We start from the raw sequence: 12,665 nt of genomic DNA on the forward strand, positions 1-12,665 counted from the left end.
TATATACAGTAAGATAGTTGTGATACTTTGAGCCCTGTGACAGGCTAATAACCTTTCCATGGTGTACCCTGCCTCTTGCCCTATAACAGCTGGGATAGACTCTAGCACAATCACTCCCAGTACCATAATTTTACATAACAAAATGTTGTAATTTTATATTCACTCCAAAGGTCAAGCAGTAAGTTATTTTCACCTCTTTGGCAGTTCTAGTCTGAACAGTAGTGTCATGGTCCCTGTGCCCTGCTGGTCAATCCTCTATTGGGCAATATGTTTGTGGTTTGTTTGCTCTCTCGCCCTCTCTCTCTCACTCTCTCTCTCTCTCTCGCCACGGCGATGCTCACTGCGGGCTCCCGCTGCTGGCCCACACACCTGCTCATCACCACACCGGCCGCTGATCCCAGCTGATTACTGCACTACTTAGATGGCGAGTCTGCACTAGTCTTCGCTGGATCGTTGAACTATCAGCGTCAGTCAAACTTGTGTATCTGCCAACCTGTATCTTGAAAGCCCTTTGTTATTATCCCGCTAACCCGACCTTTTGTGTTTAGATCGTTTTTGGAACCGGATTCTGAGAGGAGTGACTGAGGAGGAGCTTTTGTACAGAAAGTGTGGAGCACCTTTTCCCCTAACCCTGTTTCCCACGGACCCTGGCGACCCGGACCCGTTTCCCCTGCACATTGTACATAGCCACTTGGTGATTGTGTTCACTGTGAATAAACGCACTGTTCTTCGCTTAAAGGGAAACCCTGGCCTGCGCCTGAGTCTCTTTCGGAACCCCTAACAAGTAGTATGTTTAGATTGTACAGTGGCTTATGTTTTGGTTTAACCCTCTCAGGCTCAAATTAAACGTTTTGTTGCTAATGCAAGGCAAGGCAAGGCAAGGCAAGTTTATTTGTATAGCACAATTCAACAACAAGGTGATTCAAAGTGCTTTACAGAGACATTAGAAACAAGAACAAATAAAAAGCATGATTTAAAATTAATGCACAACTAAGTCCTGCAGTGGTACTTCTGAGTAAAAAAAACCTCATAAAATATGTATGTGGGGTAATCAGGTTGTTAGTTTTTAACTGTTGCAAATCAGCAACGCCTGCCTTGAGAGGGTTAATATGGGTCACAGCATTTTATCCTGCACACCGACAGTCTTTTCACAAGGAAACACAAGGAACAGGCTAGTACTTTGTTACATTAAGAATAATGATGATACAGGTCATAACTTATGTTTAAACATTTTAACATGATTGAAGAGTGTGTCGAGAGAGGTGGGAAAGACAGAGAGAGATTGAAGTCCCCCCGGCCTACCTGTGATCACATCTGAGCAGTGCTGGTCAAGTTACTTGAAAAAGTAATTAGTAACTAATTACTGATTATTCCCCCCAAAGGTAATCTCATTACTTTACTGATTACTTATTTTCAAAAGTAATTAGTTACTTAGTTACTTTTTAGAAACAAGATTCTGGTCCTCATATTCTGCAAAAACATGCAGTTTCCTGTCAGCCTGTGACCTAGTCAAGTCTGGGCCTCTCATAAAACAATCTAATCAGCAAATAAGCATTAAGAATATATATTTATTTCTTAACGCTAGTTTTAATCTTTTAACTTTATGCATCAAGCAAACATTAAATTATATTCTCTGACTGGAAGAAATTTGTTTAAAATTTAAACCTATTTTCTGCACATTCTTGCACATAAAATAAAATAAAATAAAATAGGTGTGGTGGGGCGTGGTCTGCGGTGCCGTGCGGACGCACCTCCACGGCATCCGCAATCACGCCCGCCGTGTTAAAACACGGGGACTCAGGGGTTGGTGTGGGGTTGTGGTGGTGTGATGCAAATGTTAAATAAAGATGGCTCAAAACATGGATCTGTGGTCCCATCGTGTTTTACTTCCACCACAATAGGTTTTTGTGTTTACACTCAGTCTTTCAAATAGATGCAAGTAAAACAAGGCAGAAAATAAATAAAATCAAAGACTAGCGGTCCTTTGGCTCTATTTTCACCTGTAAAGCAGGAGTGGGGTAGGCGGAGGTTTGCCCTGGTGCAGGTGTGCCGCAGCGGTCAGTGGAAGAATCCACGAGTTTTTCTGTGAATTTCCCATTACGTCATAGCGTACTTGGTGCTTGCTTGGAAGTTTTTCGCTGTAAAAAGAAGTTTTCTTCCCACGCAGTGAACAGCGGACGCTAATGTTTTTGTCACTTTTTACGGAATCAAACTCAAAGTAAGGTCAGTACTTCCACGCTTTAAACGCTGCACGCTCGTACTTTCTCTGCACTCAATATATTATCCATTGTTGATCTGCACACAGCTGTTGCCACCAACATCGCACTCGCTTACGTCATTGTCATGAGACACTCTCGCAAAAAAATCACGGTTTTAGTAACGCAGTAACGCAGCGTTCCTACGGGAAAGTAACGGTAATCTAATTACCTTTTTTGCAATCGTAATCCCTTACTTTACTCGTTACTTGGAAAAAGTAATCGGATTACAGTAATGGTTACTTGTAACGCATTACTGCCCATCTCTGCATCTGAGGGGGTAAAAGGTATAAGTATCCAGACTAAAATGGATGTTATGTAGGAATAAGGTCATGATAGAGTTAATTGAAGGAAAATTACATAAAAATGTCAAAGATGAAGTGAAGTATATTCATGAATATTGCGAATGCTGATTTGTAATGGAATTTTCTGCTAATAACAGAAATGAAAATGTAATGAAGTGATTCTAAATTTAAATGTTTTAAATCATGTATTTGGAGAAGTCAGCGAGACAATGATAAGGTGGTGGTCGACATCAGGGGATTAGATGTCAATAACATGATTGAATGTCACATTAGAGGGGTGAGGAAGGGCGATCTGTCACAGTCCGGGTTGAGAGTCTAGTGTTTTCACGTATTTTTCCATTATATCTCTAGTTCTGCTTCCTGCATCTGTAACCGCAACTGGAAACCATCAGAGGTAATCAGTGGATTGGGATTTAAGACCAACTCAGACTTCTGCACTCTGCCAGATAATCTACTAACCCATGGTGGTAAATCTGCCTTCATGTTTGGTTCTCACTTAGCTGTTCCTTGTGTTAACCTCTCATGTCCTTGTGTCTCCAGTTACCTCTGCCTTCAAACTTCGTCGTTCTTCTGGTTTTACTGACGCCAGTCTATCCTGCCATCATGCAACTGCTCAATATTCACCTGCCTGCTCTCCTCCTCGCAGCTTACTTCCAGATCACTGCAAAAGAGAGAAAAGTGCAGACATCATGGTTTACTGACTTCACTTCATGCCTTGACACTCACCTGGGTACCCACACCCCAGAGCTCCCTGTTGTTTTCCTGAGATTTTCATTTCCTGCCACACTTTCATGATTAAGATTCCTGAGTTTAATAAAGTCTCATGTTCTTGTGAAAATGTTTGCCTATTGAGTCTGCTTTTGGGTCCACCCTTCGTACTGGCCTTTGGGCCTTCTGACGTGATCCAGTATAAATCTTAGGTGAAGAAGAGATACGGGGTTCTTCTCTTTGTCTTCTGCAAGATAAGCAGTACAGAAGATTGGACCTTACAGTAAAAAATTCCAGCAGAGACACCAGAGGGATCAACCACTGCCCAAACTGACCACAAATTGGTGTTATATTTTTTGATGTTAGTTTTGTTTCTTTATTTTCCCATAATGACAGCATTTTCCAATCTACATTCTCCTGATAGAAAAATGTGTTTTAAACCTATTTAAAGAGACCCTCTTATTCATAAATAATAATACTGTGAAGATAAAGTTTATATATACTGCTAAGCACTGATACCTTAAGCACTTTTTCTGTAGCTAAGTGGAGGAAATCCTGTTGTCTCAAACACACACAGAGACACGCAGAAGGACACAAACACATGAAGCGTGATTTAAAGGGGAAGGTACCATAAAGGGTTCGGTGATCTATCAATAAGTATTGCTGCTACTATACAAATGAACAGCACAGCGAGTGGATTAATAAATCCTGCCACCATACTGCAGCATGGGGGCTGGCAGGACGCGACCCGTCACCTGAGCCATCTCATCTCGCACACGGAACTGAAACTCCTGGACAAACATAGTTTGCACTCCGCACCTAAGAAGGGGACAAAAGTCTATTTATTCAAAGATACCAAAAAACTAAATCTCCCATGCTGCATTACTTTTGGCCTACAGGACACTCACCAGCCTGCTAATCTCCTCTTGTCTGTCGGGTGCAGAGTGGGCTGTGGCTTTGATCATGGTTGATGTTTGGTATTTGGATAACTTTTAATACTGCATCATTCACTAAATTGCAGAATATGATCAACTGGAACTAAAAAAAACATTTTGCTATATGAATCACAATACACAGGACTTGGAATATGAAATAGAAGAGAAGAAGCTGGTGCGGTGATCTATCAATAAGTATTGCTGCTACTATACAAATGAACAGCACAGCGAGTGGATTAATAAATTATCAGTCATCCACTTTAACTGTGGAAGTCTATGTGCAAATTTTAATCACACAAAGGAATATCTAAACCAGTTTTCATATCCATTCAATGTCATTGCCATATCTGAAACTTGGATTAATATGGATACTATTAGATAATGGACATATAATATGGACTTTGAACAGCAAGGTTATGATTCAGGTACATATTTTGGCAAAACAAAGATGGAGGTGGAATATCTAAACCAGACAAATATTTGAAATTTAAATGGCCTGTATTTGTATAGCGCTTTTCTAGTCCCTAAGGACCCCAAAGCGCTTTACACAACCTGTCATCCACCCATTCACACACTGGTGATGGCAAGCTACAATGTAGCCACAGCCACCCTGGGGCGCACTGACAGAGGCGAGGCTGCCGGACACTGGTGCCACCGGGCCCTCTGACCACCACCAGTAGGCAACGGGTGAAGTGTCATGCCCAAGGACACAACGACCGAGACTGTCCAAGCCGGGGCTCGAACCGGCAACCTTCCGATTACAAGGCGAACTCCCAACTCTTGCGCCACGATCGCCCCATAGGTAGTGAATCAGAATCAGAATCAGAATACTTTATTGATCCCTGGGGGAAATTATTTTTTGTTACAGTGCTCCATTAAAAATTTTTTTAAACCAACATTAAGACAAGACAGACAATACACTAACTAAGAATAGTACAATATATACATATATATACATACATACATACATAAGTCACTTATGATAATGGTGATTAATATTGTCTTGGAATTTACAACAGTTGAAATCTATAAAGACAAAAGTAGAAAAAATTTTTTAGTTGTACATACAGAGCTTCAGGTATTGGTATTGAGGCCTTTAAAGACTGGATGGAGGAAACATTTACAGAAATAGGTCACAAACAAAATTTCATTTGTGGAGATTTTACTATTGATTTGCTTAACCCAAATAAACATTAAATAACATTAACACAATGACTGTATGAACCTATTCCCTAAAATTACCAGACCTAACAGAGACACATTACATTGTGTCACTCTCATAGACATTTTTTTCAAATTACATTGAACATAAGACAGTAAGTAGACTTCTGAGTAATGATATCAGAAACCATCTTCCAGTTTTTATACTCTATGACAGGAATACAAGATTAATAATTTGGACAGGGAAAAAAAACAGACGAGTAAGAACAGAGGAATCAAATGCCTTTTAAAACAATTTAATGAAACAGAACTGGTGCCAAATATATCAGAAACATGACAAAGGTGTGTATGGCGAATTCCTTAGAATATTTATGTCCAAAGGGTTAAAATTACACAGTTTGCTGATGAAAAACATTTTCTCTACAAACACAGCTCTGGTCATGATCTGCAACATTTATTGGATGAGATAACTAAAGCACAAAATAAACAGTGTTGATATTGAACGAGTCCATAGAAATTCTTAAAAGTTCTTACGGTAGTAATAGATGATAGATGAGAGACTTAACTGGAGAGCACACATAAGATATATTAACTCCAAAGTATCAAGAAACATTTCAGCTGTGGCAAAATGGTAGGCTTCAAAGATTTACTTTCAGCCACATATAACCAAATGCTACTTTCAGGAAAATCTAACTGTTGTAACTCTGAACAGCGCCTTAACAACAATTCAGATCAATATAAGAATGGTGACGCCTTATGTAGACTCCCAAGACGTTCTCAGTTGGTTTAGAGGCTTTGATTAAGACAAAAGGAATATTTTAATTTGATTTACTCCATCAGGAAATACCATCTGAAGGCAGTAACGTCACATCTGTGAAACTTTTTTCTAAAGTATGTACGTCAGGTTTGTAAGTAAGACGTATTCTATTTGCATTTTAGCTGTCGTAATTTTCTGTGGCTTGACCTGTTTGCTCAGGTATTGTAACAGTCAAAGCAAGTCAAAGACACAGTGACACACCTCATGCAAGTTGCTTACTCCGTACTGTAGATGTCCCCAGAAACCATTCATATAATTTTACATCTGCCTCAATCATAAACCTGGGAAATACAGACTGAATGCACAGGCAGATAGAGGAAATTCTATTATGAAGGCAAATACAAGTAAGAATAGGAAAGAAGTGAGCCCTTTATGATAAACAATTTGTTTAAGGATAGTGAGAGTGACTTTTCACATTTTGCAATAATGAAGAGAGGAAGAAAGTTTTTGTGAAAAGGCCAGAGCAATTATTCAGATAAGTACTGGATTATGAGTCTGCAGTGAATGGTTATGCATTAGTTAAATTCTAACAAACACTAGGCTCTAAGACTTGTACATGTTCAATTAAAACAACAGGGACAGCAGTATTATAAGCAGAAATTAGAAAAATAACATAACTACTGGGCATATTTACAAGGCCACAGACAGATTTCTTCATACTTGAACCTTCCCAGAAAAAGAGAATTAAAGAGCTCTGGAATGATAGAAACAGAATTTATAATAGTGAAATGATTATTCGATCCCTGTTGAATTTGTAAGTTTGCTCACTTTTAAAGAAAAGAATCGAATTTTTATGGTAGTTTCATAAAAATGAGACTCATTTTATAGGAAGGAGACAGAATGTCAACCAAAAATTCAGAAAACAAACACATTACATAAAAGTTCTAAGTTGATTTGCACCTCATTGAGTGAAATAAAATTTGATCCCATAAAATCCAGCCAGAATTCCAGCTCCCACAGATTGGCTGTGTACCCATGTGGCACGCAGAGTACAATCAGCTACAGATATTCCTGCACTCAACTCGTTATGTTCCTGAAACACACCTCTCTTCGATTCCAGCCTCTCCACCAATATGGGCAAGACCAAAGAACTGTACAAGGCTGGAATGGGTTACAAGACCATCAACAAGAAGCTTGGTGAGATGGTGGCAACTCTTGGTTGCAGTTGGGACCACAGTCACCTAGAACACTACTGGTAACACACTACATCATTGATTGAAATCTTGCAGCAGCGGCAAGGTCCTCCTGCTCAAGAGGACACGAGTCCAGGCCCATCTTAAGTTTGCCAGTGAACTTCAGAGATGATTCAGAGAAGGTTTGGAAGAAAGAGCGGTGGTAAGATGAAACCAAAATCAAACTCTTTGGCATCAGCTCGACCTGCAGCGTTGGGATGAAGAGAAATGCAGACTACGAGCTGCAGAATATCATCCCCACAGTTAAGTATAGGGGAAATATTATGATTTGGGGCGATCCTGGCTCAAGAGTTGGGAGTTCGCCTTGCAATTGGAAGGTTGCCGGTTCGAGCCACAGGGCTGTTTTTCTGCTAAGTATAAAGGATGACATCACCGGACTGAGGGGCCAATGGACGAGGCCAAAACGTACCACCAAGAAAACAGAGGAGTGGCTAAAGAAGAAGCACATTAAGACATTAAGATTCAAGTTCAGTTTTACTTCCTCATTTATTTATTTCATTTTGGCAGTCCTGGCCCTAGGGTTCAGGACTGCCAAAATGAATTAATTAAATACACCATTAAATAATTAATGAAACGTATCAATAATTAATATGGCAATAAATAATTAATTAAATATGCCATAAATATGTATTTAATTACGTTCCATTTTATTTAATTAATGACACATTTAATTAATTATTTAATTGGTGTATTTAATTAATTCATTTTGGCAGTCCTGGCATCCCATATATTATAGCTATTGTGGAAAAGAGGTAACACGATTTATTTATACTGAAATATGAAGATCAGAGAAAGCAGCTGGCCCAACGCCTAGGGGAAAATGAAAGTCAACCTGGCTATTACTGATACACTTCAAAAGAACTCAGAAAGTGAAAGTTGCTTGGTGGGATTCATCAGGTACATTCAGCTGCTTCCTGTAACCTGTGCTTTTACCTGCACCTCCCTGGAATTGTTACAGGCGATTTAAATTTTCTGTGTCGACGCTGTCGTTTCCTGTCTGTGCATTTCCGGCTACCTTATCTGCAAAGATTCACTGCAGAAATTAATCAACTGTTATTCTCCACGATATCGCATGTTTGATTTTTCCCACTGAGCACCGGTTGGTGGCGGTATTGCACCAGTTCGCCGTGTGCTAGGCGCCAGTGAATTCATCATGAAGAAGAAGCCAATAAGGAAATGTTACACTGAACTCTTCCCAGGATTTTCCTAGAAGAAGTTAATGGAGCAGACAGCAAGTAATAGGTAGATTTTTTAAACTAACCTCTTGTTTTAACACAAGTGCAAATAAATCTCTGGTCATAATGTTCTTGTTCTCCTTAATCAGCATGGACAAGGTGGTAAACTGTTTCAAGAAAAGACCAGATGCTGTGGCCAGACTGATCTGCTTCCCCTGGGCAGGTGGAGGGTCCATACACTACGCTCGCTGGGGAAATGTCCTCAGCAGCTCTGTTGAAGGTGAGGTGCCCAGAAAGCATTTCACGTGTACGTGCTTGCACGTTGTAACGAAAGCTCCAGGAAGCAAGTGGAAAAGAAATGTGGTGGTCTGGTATAACTAGTCTTCTCGTCTGTGTTTATGACTAAAGGACAGCTGGACTAAAGATTTTTGGAGCACAGAATAAATTCTTGGCTCTTGACTAAATTTTGTTATCTGCAAAAGAGTTGAGGGGGAAAAAACACCTTAGAAAAAAAGTTTTGCCATAATTATATATCAAGATTACCTTTTAACTTTTAAATGTATAGTTTTTAAAATCCTTCTCCTCACATACAAAATAATCAATAATCAGGCCCCATCGTATCTTAAAGACTTCATAGTACCTTAATATCTCAGCAGAGGACTTTGCTGTTTAAGATCAGCCTTAAAACTTTCTTTTTAATTAAAGTTTATAAGCCAGAGCTGGATCAGGTGACCCTGAACTGTCCCCCAATCATGCTGCAATACATTTAGTCTGCTGGAGGGCTTCCCATGATTAGTGTGTCTTCTCAGTCTTTGCATGTTTACACACCTATTTGCATTTGATCATTAGTTTTTCCTGAACTCTGTCTCTCTCCTGTAGTTTGCTTTTATTCTTGCTGCCTCTGCGTTCGTGTCTTTGTCTCGTGTCTACAGGTGGTGGAATTAGCACTGTTCCCTCACACCAAGAAGGTCCTGGGTTCGAATTCGCAACTCTGGCCGGGACCTTTCTGTTAGCATGCGCTCTAGCACATTGCGGCTTCTATCCAGATACTCCAGCATCTTCCCACAGTTAAATCACTTGCAGTTATTGGGGTTCGGTTAATTGGTGATTCTAAATTGCACATAGATGTGTGTGTGTGTGTGTGTGTGTGTGTGTGTGTGTGTGTGTGTGTGTGTGTTCGTCCTGTGAAAGAGTGGCGACCAACTCTGGCGTGTACTGCGCCTCATGCCCTATGACAGCTGGGATAAGCTCCAGTGGTAGTGTAGTAGAGGAGTAGTAGTTCTCCTCTGAGTCCCGAATGACTGAACTCCTGACCCTGTCTATAAGGGACAAGCCAGCCACCCTTCAGAGAAAGCTGTTTTCCACGGCTTGTGTCTGCAACCTCGTGCCAGTTATGAACAGAATTGCCAGCACTCTAGTCCGTCACTTAAAAACCTGGCATTTAAAAACAATCAATCATCAGAATTAGTTTTCTACACATGCCTCAGAGGACTTTTATGCTTTGAATTATTTATGGTTACTCACTCATTTACTCTGAATCAAAGGAAGACAAATACTCAGAAGAAACATCACCTCATGTCTTTACACTGTTTTTCTTTCTTTCTTTCTTCCTTTTTTTTTTTTTTGTAGTGTTGGCTGTCAAACTTCCCGGCAGAGAGAGTCGAGCTAAAGAGCCATTCTTCAAAAACATGCAGCAGATCGTGGATGAAGTGATTAGTGTGTTGTTGCCGCTGCTAAAGGAGAAGCCATTCGCTCTGTTTGGCCACAGGTATGGCGAGAATAAATGATCCCTGAATAAAAACAAAGCTGTCGTCATAAACAGAACACTGCATGGTTTTAATCCCTGCAACATAAAGAAAAAATTCTAATCTGTTTCAGTTTCGGTGCCTTCACAAGCTTCGCTGTTGCAGACGCGCTGAAGAAAATTCACAACGTGGAGCCAGTTCACATCTTTCTGTCTGGTGCTTCTGCACCTTATGTAAGTAAAACTACTGGATGACCTGGAAAACTTCTTATTACTTAAGTCTTTTTTTTGCTTGGAATACGCTTTTTAAGTATTTTTTCTTTCATTGCTTGTGATATTTATTAGTTCCACGAAGCAAAAAAAGACAAACATAACCCTGTTTTTTGGGGCTGTGGACTTCAAATCTAGTAATAAGTGATGCAGTGACACACGTGAAAATCCTCTCTGTGCTGTTATGTCACCACTTCATGCTTTAATCTACATTTCTGTGCTTCTGCCACATAATTTTTACCCAAAACCCGGATCACCAAAGAGATTAAAATTCTTTCATTGAAATTATATTCACTATAAGCTAATCACGTATTTTAAAATCGATTTAAATTAATTAGACTTAATCTGTACACACATAACTGCCATGAAAACCCTGATCTATGAATCCTGATGTTCATATTCAACAAACATCAGTGATAACATTTGGAAAAGCTAAACGTTTGTAATTTGGCCTCTTTAACGTAAGAAAAGAGTTGGGTGTTGTTGATATGACACGACACTGTACTGTGTTGTTCTTTGTCTTTAAGTCAGAGACTCGCATTAAAACCCCAAAGAGAAGCGACTTGTCTGATGAAGATTTTCTTAAGTGGTTAATTTCGATTGGAGGAACTCCTCCTGAGCTGCTGGCGAACCCTGAAGTCCTCAAGCTCTTCCTTCCCGCCCTGAAGGCTGACCTGCACGTAGTGGAGAACTACAGGTGGGCGGACAGCTGTCTGTTACTTAATCTGCTCTTAACATTTCTAAAACCAAGCGTAGATGTTGTCAGTGATGGGAGTTGCTGACCTCTCTGCAGATGTAACAAGGCGAGCAGCCCGCTTTTCTCCTGCCCGGTCACGTGTTTTGACGGGAAGGATGACATTCCTCATGATTTACAAGGTCAGTGCTCTAACAGGCCAAGAAGGGGCTGTACGTTACTCTTATGGTTATTACATTGACTTAAATGCCAATTGCTACTTTGTGCTTCTCCCTTCTTTGTTTTGCCCTCAGCAGAGCAGTGTTTACGTAACCCTAACAATCCGTCTCCTTCTACTGAACTCTGACTTCAGTATCTTGCAGTTTGTTCATCGGAGTGTGAAAGTTAGATCGAAAGCACCCAGCCATAGAAACAGCCTCTTGTATGTATGAGTGGGTGAATGAGCCTTGTAGCACAAAGCGCTCAAGCAGAGTAGTAAATAAATTTAAAAGCATACATTAATAATTACATAATTAGACACAAGTTAAGAATCAAATTAAAATGTACACACCGAAAGCCCCGTTTCACAGTGAGTGGATGGCGTTTGTCAGGATGTTTCTTATGTTGTGAAAACCACCTTTAAAAAAATGTCAGGTGGAGTTAGCTTTGGTTAGTAAATGATGATCTACCTGGTTTATGGCTTCACCTGGTCCAGGGATGTCTGCGGCCTTCGGGCTGAGTAAATCTTTTGCTGGGCAGTGTTAACTAATGCTAACTGTTTCTTATTAGAGAGCACGGGATCTGAACCAGAGGCAGCAAGAATGTGTGACTGAGTACGTGAAAGATTTACAGGTGATCAAGTGAAATTAATGTGTGTGTGTGTTTTATTAACAGCTTGGAAAGACATCACATCAGGAGATTTCACCATAAAGATGTTCCACGGATCTCATTTCTACCTGAAGGACTCTGGAAACGAAAAGATAATTTTGGATTACGTCACAAAACATTTGGAAACCTCAGAAATGGATTATTTATAAACAAAACGACTTTTGTCATTTTTCTACTAATTTATGGTGATATTTAATTGTGTCACCAGTGTAGCTTGTTATGTTTTGACCACCCCAGTCCCACGAGTACAGTGAATTCAGTAACTAAGCTAAAAGTTTTGAGACCTAAAATAAATATCCTATTCCTGTTAATGACTTATTTTAATTATCTAGAGTTTGTGATTTAGAAAGAGTTGATTAAATATCTCTGGATGCATCTTTTTCTGCTTTAATTTGGATTTTTTTTTTTTGACTGACTCCACAGAAACAAAACAAATACAGTTTCTCTTTTTAAATCCATATTTAAATGATTAGTGTAGTACAATATATTCAAGATGCACTAGATTCACAAATAAATATATTGCCTCGTCATATATGTGACA

General features: G+C 39.7%; 1 protein-coding gene across 1 annotated transcript; it reads left to right on the forward strand.

Annotated features, from left to right (window-relative positions):
* The first annotated feature begins 8,553 nt into the window (after positions 1–8,553).
* olah (oleoyl-ACP hydrolase) lies at positions 8,554–12,405 on the forward strand. Its single transcript, XM_085346834.1, has 7 exons — positions 8,554–8,616; positions 8,699–8,829; positions 10,179–10,317; positions 10,428–10,527; positions 11,091–11,260; positions 11,357–11,439; positions 12,131–12,405. Exons 1-7 carry the CDS (start codon positions 8,594–8,596, stop codon positions 12,271–12,273), a joined length of 789 nt encoding a protein of 262 aa, XP_085202960.1. The 5' UTR covers positions 8,554–8,593; the 3' UTR covers positions 12,274–12,405.
* Positions 12,406–12,665: the final 260 nt, after the last annotated feature.

This window comes from Diplotaxodon limnothrissa, linkage group LG22 (assembly GCF_057381915.1).
Source record: "Diplotaxodon limnothrissa isolate DT_005_m linkage group LG22, D_limnothrissa_male_GT1.1, whole genome shotgun sequence".
Classification (NCBI taxonomy): Eukaryota; Metazoa; Chordata; class Actinopteri; order Cichliformes; family Cichlidae; genus Diplotaxodon; species Diplotaxodon limnothrissa.